Source organism: Neolamprologus multifasciatus, chromosome 23, assembly GCF_963576455.1.
Source record: "Neolamprologus multifasciatus chromosome 23, fNeoMul1.2, whole genome shotgun sequence".
Classification (NCBI taxonomy): domain Eukaryota; kingdom Metazoa; phylum Chordata; class Actinopteri; order Cichliformes; family Cichlidae; genus Neolamprologus; species Neolamprologus multifasciatus.
Window position 1 is genome coordinate 9,501,141 of NC_140460.1, and position 25,901 is coordinate 9,527,041.

A 25,901-nucleotide genomic window follows, 5' to 3' on the forward strand; every position below is an offset into this window, starting at 1 on the left:
TCGAAGGCTGCGAGCAGATGACGCAGTGAGGTCCAGTGAAGATGGCTCCTTTTCCGGACGAGGTGGATGTTTTTACTGGCCCACACTGGCGAATGAAGCAGCTGGTGGGCCTGTACTGCGAAAAGGTGTGTACAACTAACTGTCGTTCCTTAATTTTGCAGATTTATGAACAATTTTTTGGAGGTTGGTGTCTGAAGGTGAAGCGAACGCCTGCTAGCATGCTAGCTAGCTAGCTAGCTTAATAGCAGCAAGAATTGAGTCAGTCGAAGGAGATGAACTGTCGAATGACTGTCTGACGACTACACTGAGACCCTTTGGTTGATCTGTGGTCAGCGTTACGTGATAGTATTCACGTTTCCAGCAGTGTGGAACGCTATCCGACTGAACCTAATAAAGTTTTTATAGCCACTCCTCTCCGCAGCTAAAAGCTTTTTCTGTTTACTAGCCTAACTAACTTGCAAGAGAGCTTATATAACGTTCTTTAAGGGCCACATTGGAGTTTCTAATGTTCTCACAAAGGGTGGTGCATATATTAATAAGAAGTGTCTTAACAAGACAAGCCAGGTAAGCTCATTTAGCTGCAACAGCTAATGCACGAAGGGTGTGCTTCACTAACCCCAGCTCGGTTACAACACTGATGATTTGACACTCTGGCATACAGCCACTATGTTTACATATACGTATCAGTTACTGTGTTTAATCCTACTAACTGAAACGCTAAAATAGATCACATAAATCTTATGTGATGATTTATTTTGTAAGAAATAACGCAAAGATCTTATTTGATAATTCTTCTTCCACAGCTGTCCAACACCAACTTCTCCAACAACAATGATTTCCGCTCATTTCTCCAGTCCCTGTGCGCCACATTTAAGGAGTTCAAGATGCATGAGCAAATTGAGAACGAGTACATTATCGGGCTGCTGCAGCAGCGCTGCTGCACAGTCTACAATGTACACTCTGACAACAAACTTTCAGAGATGTTGTCCCTCTTTGAGAAAGGGCTTCATAGTATTAAGGTAACGATCGACTGGCATTTTAAAATACACATTTTATTGACGTGCTATGACCCTATATTTCACTTGATGCAACTTTAAAAATAGCTAACCAGAAAAACACTGGCTTTTGGTAAGGGGAAAAACATGTAGTACAGTGCTCAATTGTTGGGTACCACTCAGTCATTAGAATAAGTATCATGTCAGCAACGCAAAGATTATAGTACATACAAAGACATCAAGGGTTGTCATTTTTCATGTACACATGTAATTTCCGGCACCTCTTCAAAGCGGTTTTACTCACATGCAAAGCAAAATTACCAGCGTTATAATAAATGAGAATTAGTTTTAGCTAACTTACACACTTTGGCAGTCAGTCCCTAAAGGCCCATTGTGCCATGAGAAATCTGCACGTTAATCATACTACGCTTCCTTTAAGTGTGGAATAATACTCATTTGTTATATCCACTTTTGTCACAGTTCTCAAGTGTTACAGTTTCACATTTAAAAGAAGAAAAAGGATGAATGAAGTTATTAAGCATGAAGTTAGTGAGTTGAACTACTCGGAGCAGAGGGAGGGTTATTTTTGTGATCTGCTTATCGAGAGACAAGAGTTATTGTTCTGTCAAGCCATGGGCAAACCTCCACCCCAAGAAATAAGAATTATGCAATTGTGTAAACCCGAACTTCCGCTGCCAGTTTGCAAATCAGAAAACATTTTCTATTTTTGCTTTCAGGAGTAATCCTGCTTTCTGTCCCAAGGAAAACTGTCTCCTGGGAAAAACAATACTGTCCTAAATATTTAAATTATATTGAATTCCTGTCATTTGTGTTAAAAAACAGTTCATGATATTTACCCTGAGAAATGACCCTGAGTAACCCTGAGTAAATCAACTCCTGTAGTAATGACATTAAAATATTTTTGAATAGAAAATAATACTTTAATGTACAACAATTATTGCACAACACAGCCATTAATGATGATGCAAAATCAAAATGTACTTCTCAATGTAGGGAGTAGTGATTGAGTAAGGGTGATTTGGACACAGACCATGAATTAATCATTGTTGTGTGTTTTTAGAGTGAATATGAGCAGCTTAACTATGCCCAGCAGCTGAAGGAGAGACTAGAAGCTTTTACACAGGACTTTCTGCCCCACATGAAGGAGGAAGAGGAGGTATAAGATGCTCAAATTTCTTTTCCTTTCTTTTTTTTTTTAATTTTTTTTTTATAATATTTTAATTACCCATTGTGTAGGACATCAATTAAGACTAATTTATGTTGAACAACAAAAGGTAAAAAGATACACTGAAAGTTATCATAAAAACGTGTCTGTTCGTGTCCAGGTAAATTAAACTGTTGCAAACTGTTTGTAAACTGAGGAGATTCGTTGCAGGTGTTTCAGCCTATGCTTATGCAGTACTTCAGCTATGAGGAGCTCAAGGACATCAAGAAACAAGTGATAGCGCAGCACTGCAACCAACAGCAATTGGACAGTGCCGCGGAGGTGCTAAAAGGCTTCACTTTGTGGAGCCAAGCAGAGGAGCTCCAGAAAGCCTTCAAATATGCTGATCATGAGAAGACAGATTATGGTGAGTGAGTATATATTTAAGATGGTGCTTTGTACTTAAGCACATTATAACTGGTCAAGTAACCCCACTGTTCAATATACGACATGTTTAGATAAGCATATCAATCAGTTGTCTTTTAGATCTAATGCAATGTGGTAACTCATGTCCAGCAGACATTTTGACTGTCCATTAAGGCATTTCTTATGATTTGATCAGTTTAGGCATGACTAACTTGTTTATACCTGCGTCTATCTTGCTGCAAAATGTTAAAAATGTATACTTGATAACGGACCTCTGTACTACCAGGACAATGTTTTAACTGTTAAAGTCACCAGCTTCATGAAAGAACACTCTGTCTTAGAAAGTGGTTGACATTTGTAAAAGGTACACTTCATCATTTTGGTATTTGAGAACACTTACGAGCAAAGCTATTCCATACTCTTCCTCAGAACTGGAAAAAAACAGGAATTCCTCCACCCACATCTCCCAGCTCCCCACGGAAATTATGCTGAGGCTGTTCCATTATTTAGGCCCTGAAGATCTGTGTCGCTGCAGTCAAGTGTGCAGCTCCTGGTCAGAGCTAGCTAAGACCGGCTCTTTGTGGAGGCACCTTTATCCTGTGCGCTGGGCCAGAGGTACAATCGAGTTTTATGTACTGGTGAAGAATTAATCCACTCAAGTGTGTAGCGGTGCACAACTAATTAATATTTTTGTCTCCGTTATGTAGGTGATTATTATAATGGCCCCCCTGGGGAGCTCGACCAGGAGCCAGATGAGGAGTGGGTGAAGAGTCGGCAGAACGAGGGTCGTGCCTATCAGGAATGGGACGAGGACGCTGATGTCGATGAGTCTGGTGAGGTTTTGTCTTCGTAAAGGGCTTGTGTCTCATAGCGATTTAAGTGGTATTTAAAGCACAAGCAACTATTACTAATGTAATGTTTCAGACACAAGCTGCCAGAAAGGCATCATTTGGGATGTACTGTTGTATTATAGCTTCCTACCCAGTCATTCCTATCCATTCAGCCCACATTTAGCAAGATATGTATGAGAAAAACAAACAAAGAAAACCCCCACTTTTGTAAATGCTCGGTAATGCTAAGCCCTGTTCCCATTGAGCACACTGTTTAAGTAAAATGGCTGGTAAATAAACTACTGCAATTTGTGGGTGTCTTGTCATTCTCTTTCAAAGCGTTGACAATTCACTGGCTTTCAATGACAGCATAAAATTAGCCAGCCAAAACTGACTACTGATGTTGGAAAAAAAGTGAATGGAAAAGAACAAATTGAAAATGAGGAAAACGGCTCAAATCTACTCTGAATGCTCCAAAGCTATAGCTGGTCTGCTATTCAGCAGCCAGTGCTAAAAATTTGATTGTTTCCACTACTGCAAACTGTGTTTGTTTGCGAGGAAATCAACAGTGTGTCGTTTTACAGAAGTTACTCACTCAGGTCGAGCAGTTTTGGTGCACTGGTTCTACGTGACACGTTCAGTGTGAACAGGGCTGTAAAACAGGTTTATGGTTATATGCAGCCTGTGTAAAAGGCAAGTCTTCATTAAATATGATACCTAAAGACATTTAGTGTCTAATTTTGACCTCTACTTTTATAGTTCCTCACTGGTTGCCCTGTTGATATTGGGTAATAAAACTAGATTAAAAATGTAAAGGTGTCTGTTGAAGAGTTTTAAACAGGGCGTCACACATTCGTTCACATGTGGTGAAGCCAGTCATCTCTATTCACTTTTCAAGTATTTTGCTGCTTTTGATCCCAGACTCTGCTTTATGTGTTATCATGGTATGATACACCTCTAGTGTTGCCTAAAGATGTGTCATACCACCTCCAGTTTCAGCTCTGTAATGTGTCACCCATGTTGTTCAATGGTTCATCAGATGTGTCAGGTCAAATTGAGGGCTCCCTTGCAATCAGCACTGCTAAGCGGGAGAAGAGGCTCCTGAATGGGATTATCCAGAATCTTCTTCCAGCTGTCGGTCCTTCTGTCAAGTCCATTGTTCTGGCATATAGCTCTACAGTCTCAAGTAAAATGGTAGGCAGAGCACAAACCTTTATTTTGCTGTTATACTAGCACAATGTCAAAGCTCAGAAAGCTCGTTGGTTGAGCTGTGTTGTAAGATAAATGTTTTTGCTTTCCAGGTACGTCAAATCCTCAGTTTCTGCCCCAATATTACTCATCTAGACCTGACGCAGACTGACGTTACAGACTTTGCATTTGACAGGTTAGTATTAAAAAGGAATACTGAAATGCTAACTGTCTATGACAAAGCGGATGTACATAAAACTCAGAAAACTTATGTTGAGTCTGTCCTTTCCCTTTTAGCTGGTCATCTCTCGGAGCTTGTCACTCTCTGGAGCACCTGGATTTGTCGGGGTGTGAGAAAATCACTGATCACACCTTGAAGAAACTGTCTTTTGGGCTGGGTGACCTCATGTCTTCCACCTGCATTGACAAACGCTCAGACAAGCGAGCCAAGCTTCTTAAGAGTTCCCCAGGTCCCATCACGCTCGTTGATGAGAGAAACCTACACCCAGTGGGACGAAAGCAGGCCATAATTTTCAAGCAGGGGACTGGCCGCTGGGGTGCCGCCTGCACACCCACGCAAGTATGGGTCCTGGATCCTTTGGACCTTGCTGATATTGAGGACGCAGCAGAGTGGAGTCGACGTGGTGGGATGCCGCTTACTGACGCGGAAAGCTTCGTTGAGACACAACTTATGGGAAGTTCGTGCTGTTGCAGGAGGAGCAGGAGGCGGGGGCACAGGACTGGCTCAGATGCCTCATATTTGCAGTACGCCTTGTCTGCAGAAGTGCTCTGCGGTCACTCCACCTGCTGCACAAGCGACATGGCCCTCAGGACTTTTACTGGGTCTGAATCAGGCATGACCAGAAATGGCACAGCAGAATTTCGGACTAAATGCTCCTCAATGGGGAGCCTGCAGTGTCTCCAGCCTGAAAACAGGACTGATCAATCAGAAATGAAACGCTCACTGAGGTTTCTCAGCCTCTCTGGATGTTATCAAGTCACTGACTTGGGCCTGAGGTAAAGTTAATTATTCAATCTCTTTCAAACAAACTAAAAACACATTATATATATATTTTATGTGTTAGTATCTGTACAGAGGATTGAAATGGCAAAACTTAGAAAATGTATACACAACCACTGACTTCATACCCCAGGACTCAGGTATCCAGTAATCCCCTGACTGTACACACATAGGCAAATTAGATCAATCAATAGGCAGAACTCTGACCTCATCATGTGACTTTAAATAATGGGCCCCTTATCACCTTAATTAGGTAGAAATGAGGGAATGTAAAGATTAAATACAGGCGTAAAAACAAATTCCTGTTTGTTTCCAGTAAATAAACAGGCTGTTGTATACAAAGAAAAGCTGATACATTAAATTAAAAAAGGTCAACTTTAATGAAAGATAAGTTAGTTTAAATAATTTTCAATACAAAGTCAAATACAGAAGTGACTTATGTCACATTTTAGGAATTAATTAATGCCCTAATTTGTTTTATTTTTATTAATTTAATAATATATATAGATTTAGTTTGGCAGTTATGACCCTCTATAAAAATGACTTGTTTTTAGGTAGGTTTTTTGAAGATTGGTAGCAAACTAAGATGACACAGTGGAATGAATGAGTTACTGTGAACAACTGTAAATGCCACATTTCGTCAAATTGCGCTGATGAAATTTTAAACTGGAGACCAGCCACAGTGCCCCTTCAAACCTTGGTTGTTGAAATATAAACGCCCGCCAGCGTACCCCAAAGAAATGCCTTGTGGTCATTTCCTTATTTGTCTTTGTCCAGGGATAAACACTCTCACAGACTCACAAGGTAAAAACATTCAGCGCCATATGAAAAGTAAACTGCTACTTGCTAGTAGTTCAAATGTAGTCATTTTAAAGCATTAGACAGATTAACTTTAATATCAGTGGTCAAGAGGACATAAAATCACTAGTCATAAAAAACATTTATGACTTTGCTCCAGACTGAGTTTTTAGGTTTTTTCCCCCTGGAAGTTATACTTCTACTGCTATTTTTGCTCTTCAATTCTGCCATAGATTTCAGTGTACTGCCATCTCATCACTATACTGAATTAAGACAGAGACATAGGTGCTTTTCAAAATGCATATCAAGTAACATTTCTGTCAGCTAATTCAGATTATACAGTGCAGCTCTTATTAGGGTAAAACTGGATTATCTGCATTCATCTAGATGTTCCCACTGTTGGTCTGCATGTTGTTGTAGCTGTAATGAGGTTGCATTGCACTGTGTGTCAGGGCTCTGTCTCAGCGTGGAGGGCTTCCCGTGCTGGAGCATCTCAACCTGTCTGGCTGCCTCTTCATCACTGAGGTGGGGCTGCAGGAGCTGGTGTCGGCCTGTCCTTCCCTCAATGACGAGCACTTCTATTATTGCGACAACATCAACGGTAACACAAGTTAAACCTAAAATGCTGCGTGCTCTTCACCTAGTAATGTGTTTTGACATAGGCCTGTGTTAATGTTATACTGTATAAGATGTCACGGTGCTGTTACAGTGTGTGGCAACTATTACAAACATTAATAACCCCACTCGCATAGCATGTGTCCTAGTGTAAGTAACCGATGCCGCTGAGAGGGGAGGTAAGTAGGCATTACAATACATTGATGCCCTTACTGTCAGAACTTTATGTAACACAAAGTTGAATTATTTAGTAAAATAATGAAAATATTTAAATGTTGTGGATATGGGGGTGTGTGTCAGATGTTTCTCACTTGTCACGTGGGTTGCAGGTCAGTAGATAACCGCAGTGTGGTGTTTCTCTGCAGGTCCCCATGCAGACACGGCCAGCGGCTGCCAGAACCTGCAGTGTGGTTTCAGAGCTTGCTGCCGCTCTGGAGAGTGATTCAGCAAAACAATGCTATTCTGAAATGTCTCCTTTTAATTGCACTTTATTCTGGGAATACCATTTGCTGTATTTTGTGTCACTTAAAAATATTTCTTGATGAAACTGTAATTTTGCTCCAAATCTTTCGGTCTATATTTCATGGAAATAATGCTGTCTAAAAGGAAAACATACAAGGGTAACAATGGATTTGAACTGTCTGCAACTATCCTGGTTCTTTCTTTTTGGTTTTAAAAAAGTAAAAACCTAGAAAAAAATGAACACCTAGAACTCAGTGTTTTTCTGTAGTTTAAACCAAGTTTGTTCTGTCACTAAAATGATACAGATTTACACCAGTCTGCTTCTCCACTTACTTTGTAACTCATTATCAGCATAGGGTTAATTTTGTTGTTAAATTGAATCTAGCTTCGTCGTTTATTTGATAACGATGTGTGGTGAAACGAAGAAGTGGTCTGAGTTTTGGGTGAAGCTGACTGCTCCAAATGGCACTCAGATTGTTGATGGTTAGGTCCCTACATGTGACTCTTTTTCGCTGCCTTGTGCTGCCGTACATTGATGTTCAGTTCACTGTTGATGCTGGCACAGCGACAGTATGCACAGACATAGGAACTGGTTCTTGATGTTGCAGTGTAGTCCTTAACCCCCCCCCCCCCCCCCCCCCCCGCCCCCTTTTTGTTTTTTTTACATTTGTGATACTAAATGTCCAGAAAGAGTTTCTTGCTTTCACTTTTCTTTATGCACTCCAGTGGGCAAAGAAATGGACCAGTGTTCTTGTGAGAAAGACTGAAGAGTTAGTAGAGAAATAGAAAAGCGGGATTAAAAATAGTCAATTGGGAAAAGTCTTCAGTGTATTTGGCCAGCTAGAGTACTGCATCATTTATGATACTGCAGCAGAATTTATTTTCCTGTTCAAAAGCCTTGCATGATTTCTGTTGAAAATTCACAACAAATTAATAAAAACATCTTGGAGTTAGAAACTGTGCAGTTGGTTATTGTTATTGTGTTAACAAAAAAGTATCGAACCACCAACCTTCTAAGTAGTAGGTGACCTGATCCACCACCTGAGCAGCAGCCAACCCAATGTCAGTAAAGTGCAAGAAACTCCTCCATGCATCTTGGCAACTTTCAAGAAATTATGACTCCATAGTAGAAATATAGTATCTTAAAAATGTTCTTTTATGCAGCAGGTCTTGCTGCTAGAAAGGCTGCCGACAGCTTCAAGGGATGTTTATAAGAAATCTGCCACATTTAAAAAATGTCAAGGCAAACCCAACAAAGTCTGCATACGAGCATCTTTTTTTTAAAAGTTTCTTAATTTAATTATGCTGTCACTTTTCTTCACATTTAAACTATAAACTGGCAGTTTGATGAAGGACTTTTGTTGGTAATTTAATATAAAAATGCTGACTGTAAGGAAAAAAAAAAAAACCCTCACTTATTAGTGAGCTGCTGGCCAGTCACCTTGACTAACACACATTTCTCACCAAGCCACAGGACCATTGGTTATGTTGCACCCTGTATCTCTGCATTGATTCTTCAAGTCTCTGGAAGTCTGATGGATGAACACAATTCCTTCAGCTGGTGTTTTGGTGATTGTTTTAAAGAGTGCTCTCTAAGTTTTTGGTACAGTCTTTCATATGTGTTCACTTGAGTTGAGATCTGAGTACTTTGAAGACTGATTCACAACATTCTCACACTCAACCCATTCAGTAACCCCTCATCGTATTGATGGGAGATCATTCTGGAAGAGTCCCACTTCCCTTCAGGTCAGGAATGTTTCATAGATTAAAATCAATAAAAAAAACAGTTCTGAGAAATTTTGCTCACATGCAGCGACCTCTCCCTCAAACACTGAGATTGGACTCCTTGAACGAATAGTTGTTCCAACTATATGTTTACTTAGTTTCACTTGGAGCCTATCTGCAGATGTCTGCACAGAGCAACATCTGGGCCCTGCTGTGGAAAGTAACACCCATCTAAAGGGGGGTTCTCAAAGTCTTAGTGCCAATTTAAGGAGCCAACTTATGACTGAAAACAGCACACGAAAAAGGTAAACCATAAATCTCTTAATAAGCAAGCATTTTTTGTTTGGTTTTGGTTTACAGGGTTTTAATCACTAGCCAGATGGAAATTGTTAACATTTATTACTTATTGTTTGGAAGGTTTAGACTTGAAATTGTGAAGTGAATAAGTGAGCTCCACCATTAAATTCGCTCTACCATATATAGATACATATACATATAGACCTTTGAGGCGCGACTCAAGAGTGTCTGGATATATTTAAAGCAAACAAGCTGTGGTGACAGAAGTTTATGCATTTAATTCAAATACAATTTAGCTGATTTGAAAATGTTTATACATTTTACAGTTTATTTCTGACCATTTCATGAACACAAATGTCTTTTTTGCTTTCATAAATAAAACCTAACTTAAAAATGTGATTAAAAATGATGGGTATCAGTCTGTCTAGTTCGGAAGCAGAAACCACTGTGAGGCCATTTCTGCTGCTTTGGTGTAACAAAAGTAACATCGAAAGCACCGGAGAGGCAACAGGGAACCGTTTTGCAAGTGCTTTCCACGGACCATTCCTCTCTCCTTATCCCTCCTGACTAATTTTTCTATAGTTGTGCTTTTTTTCATAGTGCTCTTGTCACAGCTGGTAGAATGAGCTGGTATTGGCAGCCGATTCACGCTGACTCAAAGTATGAAGGAGACATCGTGAGATGGGCCAGTACATATGGAAAGCTGAATACAAAAAAAAAAAGTACAAAAAAATATTGCAAAGTTCATGAAGATAACTTGATCTACAGTAATTTGCATTAAACATCAGCTTTAATAAAGCTGAAGCTTGATAAACAGTCAGATGAGTCTTACATCATGTGAGGACGAGTGAGGCCAAGTAAATCCACACTGACATGACGTTATTTGGGTAGGGGTGCACATACACAGCCAGGGCAAACTCCACATTTGATGCCTGAACACTGTGAATGCCAGTGCTGTACACTGCCTCTATAATGGGCCGGATCTCAGAGAACGCCAGATTGAGGGGGAATCCTGAAATCTTCAAAGGAAAACAGAGAGAATAAAAGAGAAAACCAAAAAAACTGTTAGTGATATGAATTTTTCAAAGTGACCTCACGCGCTTTCGGCCAACTTCTTTAGCACAGACTTAAGATCCATGACACAACACAGTGACTCAGAGTAGCTTCTTGCGGAGGCACGCCCTTTTTCAGACTTACTCTGTAGTCTCCCAACAGGCTCTGCAGCTCATGGCGGTGTCCCTCAGCCACATCTTGTCCTCGGATCAGCTCCAGCTTGGGCAGGAACTGTTTCAGGGTGGTGGTGCAGTAGCGGTTCCAGCGGGTTGGCTGACGAGGTCGCCACTCCATTATCTTCTCCTTCAGGATCCTCTCGATTCTATTCAGACCGACATGGTGCATGTGCTGCGTTTAGCCCGTGGTTGTTTTGAGAAACGGCAGTTTCTGCTGTTTTACTTGCCTGTCCTGAAGCTCTGCTGCAGCTGCCCTGTCTGTACGACGATACACCAGCTCCTCTGGCTATAGACAATGACAAATATTAGAGAAACAAACAAAGAAGTAAAAATAGGTTTATACAGAAATACTGAACACTTACTTGTACGCTAGACAGTCCAGGGTGGGAGAAAGTTCGGGAGAAAAACGGTTTCCACAAATGAGCTTTTGTGATGTCAAAACTGACCCTCATTGGTGATGTATATTGTTGAATGTTGAACCAAACCTTAAAAAAAAAAAAAAAAAAAAAAAAAAAAAAAAACACACAACAAAAAGCAGACATGAATATAAAACTATGCAAAATTGTAAAAATGATGAAAAGTAAATAAATGTATAAATCTTTACTCACATTGTCAGCATTGACCAAGCAGCCAACTGCCTGAAGTGGGCAGAAGGTGTCGTACTGCCCGTAAAACTGACCGCTGCTGGGATTCCAGATAAGGTAGAGGTTCTGCTCAAGGGTCAGGACATAAGCCGTGGGTCCCTGAGGAGGGAAGATTTTAGAACTCTTAGTGCTGCTGCAAGAACAAGTCTGAAAAACGAAGCAGCAAAAATAGCTGTTCTTGCAGTGGTGGCTGAAGACTGGTTGCAAAAGTCAGTCCCCATAGACTCCATTATTAAACTATGGAACTTTACAGCAAAGACAAGCATATTCACAACCAACAAAAACTGTTTTGGTCTCTATAAATTTTTTTTAAATAAAACATATTTAAACTATATTGCTTAGAGATTGTGGGTCAAAGTGGGTGTAGCCGCTAGCTGTCTGCTTGTCTTTAGCCAATAAAAACTAACATGGAACTGACCAAAACTAACACTGAAGCAAGGACCTCTTACCCCTGTTTGGTATGTTTTTTAAAGAATAGCAGTCTAGGAATACAGCTTGCTAATGGTAATTACTTCAACATTTATTTACAGTCTATGTACAAGTTTTTAAAGCTGTGCTCTACTTAAAAATGTTACTGTGACACACATGAAATGTTTTCAGGTTTAAGAAATAAATGTCACCCACCTCCGGTATGGCTGTGCCAATTATAAGCCAGGCTCTCTTGCCCATAGACAGGAAGTAGTTGCACAACAGTACAGCGTGTTCCTCTTCATCACCCGCCAGAAGGGTTAGGAATTGCTAAAAACAAACAACAACAAAAAAGGAGCTACCAAAAGGTACTACAATATGAGCACTGCCCTTCTGTATACAATGCTGGCATCTTGAAGAAAGTTCACTTACGTCACAGGTGCTCCAAAGATCGCAGGTTGCAGAAAATGAAACTTGGTCAGGCAGAGAAGGGATGAGTGACACAAATCGAGCAACGAGGGGCTGTGCGGGGATAAATATCAGTGCATCAGCAAATTATATCTAATTACCGAAAATGTTTTCTACATTAAGTAATATCACACTGACCGTGGCTTCCAATGGGTTATTGGGGAATTCATCCAGTAGCTCCTTTGGGGGACTGAGTGGTCGAATGTAACGTGTGATGAAGACCGTCTTCCCACTGAGGTCTATGACTGTGGTAATGCAGGGTCGGTCTGGGTATCTCTGAGCTGCGTCCCTCTCAAATCTCTCTGAAGCTTGCAATAAGCGCTCATCTTCTTGGGTGTCAAACTGCAAGAGAAGGTCAAATGAATAATGAACAAGGGCACAGAGCGATAGCTAAAAAGAAGTAACTTCAAATGTTGTGTCATGAATGGGTGATTAAAGGAGGAGAAATACTCTAATGGAGCAGTTACCTTCATTTCCTTTATCTAGTACATGCAGCAAAAGCAAATAAGTGATACAAGAGGATGACAGAAATAAGAGGAAATTAATTCATAACAAATTGTTTCAAAAATAAGAAACATGCATGCAAGTGTCTAACATGTATAGGATCTATTTAAACACTTAAGCAGACATACTTTGCTTTGCTCATTTTCTTACATTACATTAAAAAAAGTTTCAAACAATGAGCAGGGCTTTTCCTACACAGAGAAAATTTCACTTGGCGCCAATGAATTCAATTCAATTCAATTTCTTTATTATCCCACAAGGGGAAATTAGTTTAGCAGCAGGAGGATAAAAATAAACAGAACAATACTATAAAATAATAATAACAATAATAATGATAGAAAGTTCAAAGACAATTATTTGCCATTAAGGAGACAAGACGCAGTAGGGATAAAAGAGACCTGGAGTCTTTTAGTCCTCCTCGGAGGTACTCTAAAACGGCGGCCGGAAGGCAACAACTCAAACTCACTGTGAAGTGGATGGTTCACACAATTAATAATAGAATGAGCCTTTCTAAGCACATTTCTATTGTAAATGGCCAAAAGTCCATCTTGCCAGCGCCCTGAACATCACCGGGATTGTGAGACTAAGTAATTTTTTAAAAATGGGGCTTCCTTACTTAAAAGTTTTTGTTTGTCAAATGGCTATAAATCATTCATTATTACTTTATGTATCACTTATGTATCACCTGACAACGCTATGACCTATTCTGAGCAAAGAATACATCTTAAGAGGTCAGCCTTTATTAAAGGCATTCCTTAAACCCAAAACTCTTCCTTTGGTTTTAGTTTTTTCTTTTTCCTTCTTTGAGCTCTGTATGTCAAAGGGAAGAGATATTATGAACATGGTTATCTCATGGACATAGCTCAGTATTTGAGCACAGAAGCCCCACCAATCAGATGGCAAATGGCTGAAAAAGTGAGTAGGTAAAATTACTTGTTCCAGACTGTAGATGAACTGCACTAAGACTAGGGATGGGTATCGTTCAGGTTTTATCTGATACCGGTGCCAAACCGGTACTTTTGAAACGGTGCCGGTGCTTAAACGGTGCTCGAACCGGTGCTTAAAGAATGGAGAACACAAAATTGGTCCAAAAACCTCTCATGTTCAGCTGTTTTTTTAGTAAAAAGATAACAATGTTAGCCTTTTCTGCAGCTATAGGGCATATATGGTATCACTCTTGGCTGGAAGCAGTGCTTTAACAATGGAAAAAACAAAAACTTTATCCAAAAACCTCTCATGTTTAACTGTTTCCCACTTTTTATTTGGTCATTTTTGCCTTTTTGGCCACGGTGAAGGGAGTATCTGCCATCAAACAAGAAGACAGCCGCATGTAGCTATGATGGTGTTTGCTAGTTCACCTTACATACATTAATGTAATAACGTGGTTAGCCTACTCAACGTAAATTATACACGAACAACATTAAGCTACTCACGCAGAGAAGAACGGCTGCTGCTGCCATCATCATCCTCATCATTTCTGCTACACTGGCAGGGCTAGGGGCCAGGACTCTACTCTTCAGCTTTTTGGGGGATGTTGCTAACTCTTCGTCCGATAACAGGCACCACACCTGCAGTAGATGCGCTCGGTGTGAGGTCTCGCAGCAAGCTATCAAATACGGCGCATTTTTCGGCTTTTAAAAAAAACGCTATGCGTCGCCAGGTGTTTCATCGGATTTCAGGTGTTACCTCCTTTCCACAGTATCACCTTAAAGCACTTGTTGCAGGCTGCTGAGTTTGCATCTTTTGCTGTGAAGTACAGCAAGACTTTTGACCGCTTCGCCTTGGGCATTTTTAATCTGTAGCTCTGCTCTAAAAGAACGTACGTACCTGGACCCGCCTACTATCCCCGGAAACGTAAAATGATTGGCTAGAATTCAAAGTGTATCACATCTCAGGAAAAAAAAGCACCGAAATAAAGCACCGAAATGTGCGCTGCTTTTCGGTCTGGTTACTACCGTTTATGTCAGAACCGGTGCCATCATGGCACCGGATACCGGTACCCATCCCTAACTAAGACCAAGTAAAGTAAAAATTATTGTGACCAGAGAATCATGCAAAGCTACTTCAGTAATCAAATCAAAACATGGAGCTAGAAATGAGCATAATAGGTCTCCTTTATATATAGAGAAAAGCTTCTCTAAAGACTCATTGCAAAGTCAGATTACCAAAACATGATGCTGAATGACAAGAGGTTTCTTGAGGTTGCCGTTTAAACTTACCTTCTCCCTAACAGACTCTCCAGGTACCAGCTGTGGATCGACAGTGATGAACAGCGTGATAAATGTTCCCTCACTCAGACTTCTCAAGATATCAAAACCACTATTAGTGAAGTGGCTCTTCTCCTTGCTGTAACCCAGCAGCACAGCTGGCGTGTTCACTTTAAATGTCCCATCAATCTAAGAGAAATGTCAGTGAGAAGTCCAGTCAGTCACAGCCATTTAGTGTGTGTACATCATGTCTGCTTAAATCGTAGACGCACCTTGGACTGAGAGTAAATTGTGCTGAAAGGAATCTTGACTGAGCCCAACCAGCGCTTCTCTATGTGGGTTTGAATTGATTTCCCTCTGTTTTTGTCATTCTGAGGAGCAAAAATACAAATAATTCAAGCAGCAAGTACTGGTATGACACAATGAGGGTGAGGATGCAGAATTTTGTCAAATTTCTTTTTATATTCACTCTTGAAGAGCATAAAAACCCACAAAAATAGTCACAAAGAAGATATCAATAAAGGCCAAAGTCAAGTTGGCAATTACATTAATATCTGATAATACAGAAATTAATTGTATTATATCACTAAAATGACATATGTGTTGCTGTCTACATAGATAGAAATTCACATTTAACAGAAATTAAACATAAGCCATTTTTCACAGTATAACCTTTTATTTCACTTATCTGACTTTAAAATCAGGGACTGGCTCACTGTTAGCTGTTATTACGTTGTCTTCAAGACGTTAAACAGTGGATGTCCTTAGTTTCTTTTTTTTTATTAAATGAAAACGAAACAGAGATTGTCATTTTTGTCATTGACAGTGCTCGGGGCCCCTTATCTTATTGTAAGACAGACCTTGATGTGTAACTTGATGGTTCTTTTAAACCGTGTAGGCAGGTGAGTGCAGTAGTCCAATCTAGCTTTTTCCATCTGAGACAGCTAGCCAAAGTAAAGCCATATGTTCCAGCTAATCTCTTTGAACGTGTTATTCATCTGTTCATTACATGGAGTACTGCATTTCTCTGTACTTGTCTGTACCTGTCTTCTATTTATAGTCTCCAATTGGTCCAAAATGGATCTGCTCGTCTGCTGACTGGTACGAAACGGAAGGAGCATAGAACCCCAGTGTTGGTCTCTTTACATTGGCTTCCTGTTCCTTACAGAATCCAATTTACATTTTTACTCCTTGTTTTTAAATCTCTAAATGGCTGAGTCCCCTCTTGTCTATCTGTGCTTCTTTTTTTAATGCTCCAGAAAGAACCGTAGGGTTCAAACTTACAGTCTAAATTGAAATCTCATGGCGAGAGAGCCTTTTCTGTGGCAGGACACAGACTCTAGAATAGTCTGCCTCTAAATATTAGATCTGCACAAACGCTGGGACATTTTAAATCTTTACTGAAGACACATTTTTATGACCCCTAGATTTTTTGTTGTTTTAGCCTTATCCCTTCTCTTTTATATTTTAATGCATCACTGTTGTGCATTTTATTTATTTTAGTTGCATTTTAGTTTGTAAAGCATAGTTTGAAATGTGCTGTATAAATAAACTCGATTTTTACCATTTGATTCACGGATATTGAATCAAGATCTTAAACTGAAATCTAAACCTGACAGGAAGACAATGGAGTGATGTGAGAAGTGAGACAAAGTGAACAGTGTTTACTCACCATCACAGTCTCATGTACCACTTCATCAAATATGTTGATGAAAACCTCATCTTTGACTGACTGCAGGCTAGCAGTGCTGTAGTCACCATTTGGAGCGCTGTAGGGAGGAACATTAGGTAAGTAACACCACTCAGCAGCCATTGTGCTGGGCAGTTATTTTGGGCAATTATTTTGAAAAACAATGATGGGAAAATGCATGTTTAGAATCACCAGTCAAATCTGATGAAAAGTGCTCAAAAGGTCTCTCCTGTAATGGTATCTGGTCAAAAACACCAAGCTTTCACTTTGTGATACACTGCATTAGCCAGCTCAGTTTCATCCTGATTAACGGAGCCTGAGAAGGACGGGAACAAAGGCATGAGGAGATCCTAAACAACAACTATTTTTGTGCATGCCTGAGTTTTTGTGGATGAATAACAGAAAACAAAAAGAAAATCTTTAAACTTAATTAAAAGTCACACACGGCTAGCCTCCCATTTACAATTATAATGGGCATTTCAAATAAAATAAAATAAAATAAAAAACAATAAAAAAGATAATTAATAATAAAAGAAGCAGAGTATAAAGGAATCCAATAAAACATAACAACATACACTTACGATCAATTATACGACATACAGCATCAAGTAAAACAGGTGCTGAGGCTAAACGCCTTGTAACTATAAATGTAAACTGACACTTTAGGGTGCATTGTAAAGAGTTATAGTTGGCCAGAGCATAGAAACTAAATGTCTTCCAAACTCAGTATAGACTTGAGAGATTTGCAACAACTGGGACTTAATGGACTCAGTTTGAGTCCCAGAGCACTAGCAGAGAAGTGAAGTAAAATGGCAGTTTCCCAGTGAGAGCCACAGAAGTAAACAGCTACACAGCACTTCTGTGAGACCACAAAGCTGGTAGTAATAAACCTGAGGATATAAAGATGTAGGATGGAGAGAAAAGTGTCTTATATAAAGTTTTTCTTTCAAAACACGTAAGAACGTTATTTATTTTCCTATTCCTGTACAAGAAGATTATTACTTTGTTATAGTTTATCAACAAGATTGTCGAACATTTTGAAATTCATATTTACAGTTTAATATGCATCAAAAATGCTAAGGTATTTATATTCTGAATTCCTCTTTATATTGGGACACTAAATAGTGGAAATCTACAAATCTGACAGTCCAACCAGAGAGATCATTCAACACAAAGCCTCCCCCCCAAAACAAACAAACAAACAAACAAACAAACAAACAAACAAACAAACCAACCAACTTACCTAAAAGGCAGCTGCAGCTCCTCATTCCAGCATGGGTTTGGTCCATCGGCTGTGGCTGTTTGAAGTACTGTGCGTTGGAAGGAAACCTCCACAAATGGCCTCACCTGTATCTAAATTGGACACACAAATGCTCCACATACTTGACACTGATTATAGTGACTCTGTATTGTTATCAGATTATGCTCGGCTGCTTGTATAAAGCAAAATAAGATTAGACTTTGTGCTGTACCTGGTCGAGAAGCCCAATGCTGCCCTGAAGGGCACTATGAGATGACTGTCCTGGTTTACTACAATAGAAACCCATTGAAACACAGTTCAGTGTCCAGTAAGATTTCTAAACATATATGCTTGTTTCTAAATTTGAATGGCTGAACTCACTTGCTCTGAAGCCTGCGGACTGGGATATCATAAGCCCGGATGATGTTAACAAGCAATTTGATGTCTCCGTCAGACAGATTCTGGGCCGTCACCTTCTTTCTTTCTTTCCTCTGAGGTTTCAGTGGTCGTTTTGGTTCAGCCAGTTTGAAAAGGTTTATTCCTAAAATCCTGATAAATGCAACAAACATGTAATCACTTAGTCAACAGCCTGCAGGGCTATTCATTTAAAATTAAATCTTACTGTAATGTAGATAAGAATTTGTGGCAATATGAGAAAGCTTTTTGCTCTAATTGTGGGTCGGGGGTCACCACCAACAGTACTCAGTCCCTCCAGGTATTTGTAGTTTTATATGTCAATATCATTAAGGATTCTTCCTGTTAAAATGAAGTTTTTCTTTCCCACTGTCACCAAAGCATTGTCTCATAGGGGTATATATGATTGCTAGGCTTTTCTCTGTATTATTGCAGGGCCTTTACCTTGCAATATAAAGCACCTTGATGCAGCTGTTGGTCTGATTTGGTGCTATATAAATGAATTGAATTTAAAGTAACCTTTAATGGCATTAACAAGAACCACTGGAAACATACTGTGCTGCTTATCCTGTATCTAAAATAGGCATATCACAATAAGTGTGTATTGAACAATAATTGTGATATTTAAAATTAAACAGTTGTTGTAATTATAACGCACAGAATAATATTGTTAATATCAGAAATTCTTCCCTTTGCAAGCTTTTGTATAATTATAGAGTTTAACAGTTGTTTAACTGATCTGACCAAAAGACAAGATACAACAACATCAACAATAATAATAATAATTTTTTAATAATTTTTTTTAAATACTTTTTTTCCACCCAAAATTATACGGATATTGTATTAATATCACAATTTATTCTTTGATAAATGTGAAGTCAAATTTGGATTTGGATATTGTGACAGCCCTGGTATAAATGTGGCGGAATATAATCTGGTATCTTACAGAATGGCTATGATTCAGGATGTAGCACAGGAAGAGTACCAGTTGGAAGGACTGTGATTTAATCTCTGACTCCTCCACTTTGTTTGTCAACATATCCTTTTCCCTTTTTGGGGGGCCTTTTTCAGCTTTATTGATAGATACAGTGAAGAAATGTCAGGAAAGTGGAGGGAGAGAGAGCGAGAGGGGAAGGAATGCAGCCACCGGCTGCTCAACGCACTAAGCTAAACCAGCGACCGTATACATGTCCTTTATACTGAATTCCATTGCATTTATTTGTTTGTATCCTTTATTTTTGCATCCATTTGAGTGTGAGCATGTGCATCATAAATTTAGATAACAAAAGCGCTTGCATTTTTTAGGCGTGTAGCACAGAAGCTTTTGAGTGCTCTGTAAAGGTAGAAAAGTGCTCTAAAAGTACCATTTCATTTACCAAATCAGTTGGGTAATGCCCTGTTGTAGATTTACATTTATATAACTTTACTGCATTTCACTCTCAGACTGCAGGCTTGCTAGTGGTTCCTAGGGTATTTAAATGTGGAATGGGAGGCACAGCCATCAGCTATCAGGCCCCTCTCTGGATCTGCCTCCCAGTTTGGATTTGGGAAACAGACACTCACTCTACTTTTAAGATTCTTTCTATTTTGATAAAGCTTATAGTTATGGCTAGATTGGGTAGGCCTGAACCCTCTCTTAGTTATGCTGCAATAGGCTTAAGTTCCTAGGGACTTCCCATGACGCACTAAGCATTTATTTTTAATGCACCTTTTTTCATTCTTTGTGTGGTTATACACTACTATTGTCGTAAATTATAGTACCTCAAGTCGCCCTCTGCTGTCTTTTCTTTTCCCACACCCCCAACAGGTTGCCCCTCTCTTACAATGGTTCTCCCAGAGGTCTGTTTCTAGTAAAAGGAAGTTTTTCCTTCCCACTGTTACTAAGTGCTTGCTCATAGGAGGTCATCTGATTGTTGGGGTTTATTTTTATATTGTAGGGTCTTTACCCTAATGTAAGATGCCTTGAAATGACTTTAAATAAATCTGAAAAAATTAACTGGACTGACTTAAAATTCCAACAATCAGATGATCCCGTAGTAGCAAGCATGGGCAACGGTAGGAAGGAAAACCTCCCTTTTACTAAGAACAGAACTCTGGCCGAACCATGCTAAGGGAGGGGCAGCCATTTACTGCAGCCTGATGGGGAAGAAAAACAATAGAGTAGAGCATATAAAGATGTCTATCAGTATAATGTACTGCTGCAAGAGAATGCTAAAAGACTTCTTATATTAGCAACTTCTAATATTTTACCATTTTATTGGTGTTAATCTCTATGAAATTTTACAGCTTTTAAAATCTTTAGCTTCATATTCTGACTAAATTCTTTTTCATCATTTACAAAACCCTGGGAGGATTGAACACTGGAAACAGTCTGTTATATTCATTCATGCACTGGTATTCAGGGTTTAAACTAAGAGGAGAAACAGAGACACACAAAAGACAAAAAAACAAAGCAAAACTCTAAGAACATACCCTGGACCTGCACCACTGTAAAACAAACAAACAAAAAAAAAGAAAAAAAAGAAAAGAAAAGAAAAGAAGAAAAGCAGAAAAATAGAAAAAAAACAAAACAAGAAATGAAAAAAAGTGTACATCAACAGCATGACTGACACTGATGTACATTATTAAATATATAAATCTGCTTAAAAATAGTCAAGGACTGAAATTGATTAAAATAATACGCCAACCCAGCAGCTGCCAAAATGCACAGTTACATCAGCGTGTAATTTTATGCTGACCCTGCAACTCTTTCTGGTGACTGTTGAGCAAACGTGAAATTTCCTAGCCTTAGTTTTAGTGGTGAGGGAAGTATTTTTTATCAGTTCCTTTTTTGAAAGTACTAATACTGTACTGTTTATGACTCTGGTACAAGAAAGTATTGCACTGAAAGTGTTAAATACTAAACATAAAAGTACTTAATACAGGAAAGTGACTTCTGTGTCAGTTGCGCACAACATCATTAGATTATTAGCAGTAGACTAAAAGTACAGTTGAATGACAAGATGCAAGTACAGTACAAATAACTTAAATCTGTACTTAAGGAGAGTACCTGAGTGAATGTACACTGCACCACAGGTGAATAAAGAAAAAAAATAGCCATACTTGAAAACATAACATACACAGCACAAACAAAAAACTCGTATATTTTGAGTCAGGCTATTCAGCTTTTGCTAGCAGTGCATATTTACCCAATGGTTGGTATTTCTTCTTCTATCACCAAATCAGACAGGAGGTAGTGATGCTTGGCAAGAAGAAATCTGTTGATGACTGATTCTCGGATCTGTGGACAAATGCCAGGATTACACAACACTTAAGTCTCTTGTGTGCTAAATACTTGCGTATGAATTTTTTTTCTTTTTTTAAAAAGCTCACCTTCTGAAGGTATTTGGCCACTAAAGCTCTGTGTGAATCCAAATGCTCTTTGGTATCAATTACCTCTCCTTCTTTCAATCTTTTTTCATATTCCTGAAATAATTTTAACCAAAGTTAAAAAGAAAGACTATTATCCTTTTATAGAGCTTGTGCATCTTCTTTATACCACATTGATAATATTCTGCAATACACTTTTGAAAAGCTGACCTGGAAAACCGTATCAGTGACCTCCCTCTCTAAAGCAGGAATGAATTTGTAATTCCGAAACTCTGCAACTTCCTGGTTCCTTAGCTTGAGCAGACGAAACCTTCCAGACTTTTCTAACTCTTCATCAGTCACAAAATTAAACTCCTCCTGGAGATGTTCGAGGCGGAAGTACTCTGGAGCCGTTACTTCTCCACTACTGGCCACCTGTAAAAAACACATAGATTTACAGGGGAAAATGTTTCATTTGATGTGTTCATGTCCTTAAAAATAGCCGTCTTCTGATACTCACTTTTAGCAGCTGCATGATGGAGGCATTTTTCGGATCGTTTGGATCCAGACGCGACTGCCTGGCCCACTCACCAATTTTTTTCATGTCATATAGTCCAGATGCCCCAATGTAGCTAACAGCATCAAGACGGCCCATGCCACTAAGAAACACAGACAGATCAGTATTGACAATAACATAAAAACAACAACATGTCTTTGAGCAATTTTGTAATATTTCATATTGCACAGAAGATAAAGTAAAACATTTAGAGATCAATTTAAAAACCAACACATTGTTGGACTGACACTGACAACTTCATATACCAAACACATCCTCCCGATCTGGCATTGCTGCCTGCCATTTCAACTCCTTCATGCCAGCATCTACCTGCAAGGGCATATTTCCACATTGTGGCTCAATGTTATATGCAACATATTTACAAGGAGTGATGAGCTTGATGCCTAGACACAAATCTCAACCTCCAGTCATGTGAAAACTCTCTTTTTCATATGTCTGCATATTTTGCTGCAGTAATAAACCAATTCCAACCAACAGGCAGAAAATCAGTATCACAATAGCACTTCATCCTAACCCAAGGACACGCCATAGTCTTATAGAGATGGCCATTGCACAGTCTGTCATATACTTCAGTTTTCTGATTTGCTTTTCAGTGTACGTGGTTGTTGCATCTGGCTTTCCCTCCTTTAAAATCACAGTTTTTACCATCTGAAGGGACAATAATCTCCTCAGCCTCCTGTAATAGCCTTTATTTTAAAAGCCTGAAAGCAAAGAATAGGTGCCCTCTCAGATCACTTCAGTTATAACATGCTGAAAAGTTATGCTGTCTCGGTGGGGGGTGTAAATTTGCTTTTTCAGTAAGAAAACACAAAATAGTCCTTTAAAAACTTCTCCTGCTGTACACTGTAGAATGTTTGACAAATGTTAGCTCATTAACACGTTAACGAGCTAACTGTGCTAACGCGTTGAAGCCATGCAACCCACACACGGGGCGATCCGCGCTAACTTGCCAACGGAGATTTGCCACGTTAATGCAGTTAGAGCGTTAACGTTATTTTAACGAGATTAACGCTGACAGCACTATATATGTATGTAATATATATACACACAGTGGCTTGCAAAAGTATTCAGCCCCTTTGAACTTTTCTACATTTTGTCACATTACAGCCACAAACATGAATCAATTTTATTGGAATTCCACGTGAAAGACCAATACAAAGTGGTGTACACGTGAGAAGTGGAACAAAAATCATACATGATTCCAAACATTTTTTACAAATAAATAACTGAAAAGTGGGGTGTGCGTAATTCTATTAGGAAAATCAAGAAAGATACTACCTGTGAACGCCACCAGGTTGTTGAGAAATAGGAGGTGCAAGGGGTACATCATCGTCCCCGATACCCCAAGAAACACAGCACGAGACCTTCCCAGAAGTCAAAAGACTTTGCTTGTTGCTGCCATCAGCTTCAAAGGAGAGGGGCACATCTGAGAAGGTGTATAGAGTGTAAGTGAGAGAAGTTGATAAGTTAGTATAATTAAAAGTATTCTTGAAATATTCAAATATTTCATATCTGAAAAAAAAAAAAATGTACCACTTCCAACTCCCTCGTGGTCAAACATCACTCTCTGGTTGCTACTAAACTCAAATTCCTCAAGAGGGACGCTGCCCGTCATGACAGAGGGTTCTGGCACTGGAAGAAACACCTGAGCCAGGAGAGAGCATGATGATCCAATCTCCTCAAACACCTGCCCACACACAGTAAACACAAAAATTAATTGTTAGAATAGATCACAGCAGTCATTTATCAAGTAAATGCGTGGATACATAAAATGGCAGCATGTTCAGCACTCTTTACTGTACCTGCAAACTAATGCTTTGGGGACAGTTGACTATCTTGAGATTGAATATCTGTCCAAAGTGCACCCTGAAGTCAGTGTTCAGGGAGCGACTGTCTGTTCGTGAAACTTCTTTGTCATTATAAAGGATCTTGGTGAAAAGAGACCGCCTGGCAACATCTTCTCTTCGAGCTGTTTCGGCCCTAAACACGAAGAAAACAAACGTGATGAAAACATTCACAAAACCACAGTGAAAGTGCAATTCATCATCATAACTGCAATTTGCAGTGAAACACCTGCAAATAGGTGTGATATTCCCACCTGTGACAAATATTCTGGTATTAAGCTTTTTCATTTTAATAAAAAAAACAAACAACCCTCACCCAAATATTTACTCTTTGCTGATTGGTTCATACTTGTTTTGAAGAAACCTAGACCCTCTTTGTGTTTCTGCTGTGTCTACCTGGGGCACAGTTCACTGGCAGTGATGTTTGCAGATGCAGACAGCTCAGGAATCAGGATGGCCTCTCCTGGCTTTCTACGCATCCTGAGGGCTTTCTCCCTCACCCACTGTTCTATGGAGCCAAGGTCTGGTCTCTCTGGGGGCTCCGGCTTTGGGGGGGGTTCGTCAGTAGGTCCTTCTGATTCACTCACATCCTGTTCTTCATCTTCTCCTTCAGTGTCATCCTGCGCCTGACCTTTCTTCTTCTTCTTTTTTTGCTTTTTCTTTTTGGCTTTCTGAAAACAGTGAACATGAGGAGGTGTGTGTGTGGGTATATCTTTACAATATGATTCGACATACAAAGTCAGGTGGACTGCCTTTAAACCACATTTTCTTTTTTTTTTTAATGCATGCATGATCCTTATTAAAAAAAAATTATTGAAATGTGTAGTATGCAGGGGAAAGAAACGTAGATGAAGAATACAGGTAAAAATGTAGGCACCTGTTTCTTTCTGCAGAGTTTCCATTCTTCCAGCCGTTTCTTGTACTCAGCTAATTTATTCTGGTATTCTTCCTCAGTCTCTGCCTCTAATTCTACAACCTCTGCCAAGATTTCATCTTCATAGTCCTGCTCATCTGACACCCGATCCACATTCTCCCTGAAGAGGCAATAGACAGCACAACAGATTAATGACACTGGGACAAGAATCTGGAGAACTCTCTACAGAGCAAATCTTACTCTATCCAGCTGATATCGATTAGGGATGAGTGATAAAACAATACCAGATTTTAAATCAGGGAGAATTTAGGGTGTTGGAAGTCTCAGATTTTGGCTCACAGGGATTGGGACTTTGAAAACTCTGGCCATTATTAACATTAGCAATTGACCATAGGAACAATAAATAAACAAATATAATTTTTAAAAAAATAGGACAAACAAAACAGACCCCATTTAGTATTTTTATGGAGTTTCATAAAACATCCCCATAAAGAATATACACATTATTTTACTGTTACCGCCTCACTGAAATTTCTGTCACTTTTAGCTGTTACCTTCTGAGGTAGAGCTTGTAGGGTGTATTGGTAAACTTCTGGAACTCTCTCAGGGCTTTAATCTCCTTCCACACTTTAACTATATTTTTCAGGAGAGTCCTGTCTTTCTCCTGCTCACTGTCTCGGAGATGTCGAGTATTCCTGTAATATTTGGAAAAACACTACTGCTCAAAGAGTCAATGTTACAGTGCATGTTTTTAGGCTACAAAGGACTTGGTAGGAGGCTAAGGGATGAACTCACCTAACCTCCAGATTATACTCAGAAATCCTCTGCTGCAAGGCCTGAGTGGGGTTAAGCCCACTATGGCTCTCCAGCATATTCCGCAGTGCATTCCTTAGTCCATTCAACTAAAGCAGAAAATAAGACACTAAACACAT

The 25,901-nt window shown here is 39.4% G+C and overlaps 2 protein-coding genes across 7 annotated transcripts in view; one reads left to right on the forward strand and one right to left on the reverse strand.

Moving 5' to 3' along the window:
* On the forward strand, window positions 1–8,457 carry fbxl5 (F-box and leucine-rich repeat protein 5). The gene is made up of 11 exons (XM_085151204.1): window positions 1–125; window positions 804–1,019; window positions 2,077–2,172; window positions 2,392–2,587; window positions 3,016–3,201; window positions 3,294–3,419; window positions 4,456–4,610; window positions 4,718–4,800; window positions 4,902–5,621; window positions 6,876–7,024; window positions 7,404–8,457. Exons 1-11 carry the CDS (start codon window positions 42–44, stop codon window positions 7,478–7,480), a joined length of 2,088 nt encoding a protein of 695 aa, XP_085007330.1. The 5' UTR covers window positions 1–41; the 3' UTR covers window positions 7,481–8,457.
* The window catches only part of cc2d2a (coiled-coil and C2 domain containing 2A), a 23,675-nt gene continuing 5,923 nt past the window's right edge, over window positions 8,150–25,901 (reverse strand). For 2 of the 6 annotated variants that reach the window (XM_085151196.1, XM_085151195.1), the window contains exons 14-39: window positions 25,765–25,871; window positions 25,524–25,664; window positions 24,973–25,129; window positions 24,492–24,766; window positions 24,054–24,231; window positions 23,785–23,938; window positions 23,530–23,677; window positions 22,195–22,333; window positions 21,906–22,109; window positions 21,699–21,791; window positions 21,515–21,606; window positions 20,799–20,813; window positions 18,294–18,461; window positions 18,145–18,202; window positions 17,916–18,025; window positions 16,655–16,751; window positions 15,255–15,353; window positions 14,995–15,171; window positions 12,410–12,613; window positions 12,236–12,325; window positions 12,020–12,133; window positions 11,360–11,494; window positions 11,114–11,236; window positions 10,979–11,037; window positions 10,720–10,897; window positions 8,150–10,541 (exon numbers count right to left, since the gene is read on the reverse strand). In XM_085151196.1, the coding sequence (XP_085007322.1) occupies window positions 10,356–10,541; window positions 10,720–10,897; window positions 10,979–11,037; window positions 11,114–11,236; window positions 11,360–11,494; window positions 12,020–12,133; window positions 12,236–12,325; window positions 12,410–12,613; window positions 14,995–15,171; window positions 15,255–15,353; window positions 16,655–16,751; window positions 17,916–18,025; window positions 18,145–18,202; window positions 18,294–18,461; window positions 20,799–20,813; window positions 21,515–21,606; window positions 21,699–21,791; window positions 21,906–22,109; window positions 22,195–22,333; window positions 23,530–23,677; window positions 23,785–23,938; window positions 24,054–24,231; window positions 24,492–24,766; window positions 24,973–25,129; window positions 25,524–25,664; window positions 25,765–25,871 (3,501 nt within the window). In that variant the 3' untranslated portion in view covers window positions 8,150–10,355. Of the gene's footprint in view, window positions 10,542–10,719; window positions 10,898–10,978; window positions 11,038–11,113; window positions 11,237–11,359; window positions 11,495–12,019; window positions 12,134–12,235; window positions 12,326–12,409; window positions 12,614–12,738; window positions 12,754–14,994; window positions 15,172–15,254; window positions 15,354–16,654; window positions 16,752–17,915; window positions 18,026–18,144; window positions 18,203–18,293; window positions 18,462–20,798; window positions 20,814–21,514; window positions 21,607–21,698; window positions 21,792–21,905; window positions 22,110–22,194; window positions 22,334–23,529; window positions 23,678–23,784; window positions 23,939–24,053; window positions 24,232–24,491; window positions 24,767–24,972; window positions 25,130–25,523; window positions 25,665–25,764; window positions 25,872–25,901 lie in introns of all 6 variants that reach the window. The other 4 variants (XM_085151191.1, XM_085151193.1, XM_085151194.1 and 1 more) reach the window with 4 other exon arrangements.

Coding starts and splice junctions, on each gene's coding strand:
- fbxl5 (XM_085151204.1), top strand. CDS start 42: ATGGCTCCTTTTCCGGACGAGGTGGATGTTTTTACTGGCCCACACTGG. Junction 3,202..3,293: donor TCCTGTGCGCTGGGCCAGAG/GTACAATCGAGT, acceptor TCCGTTATGTAG/GTGATTATTATAATGGCCCC. Junction 7,025..7,403: donor TTATTGCGACAACATCAACG/GTAACACAAGTT, acceptor GTTTCTCTGCAG/GTCCCCATGCAGACACGGCC.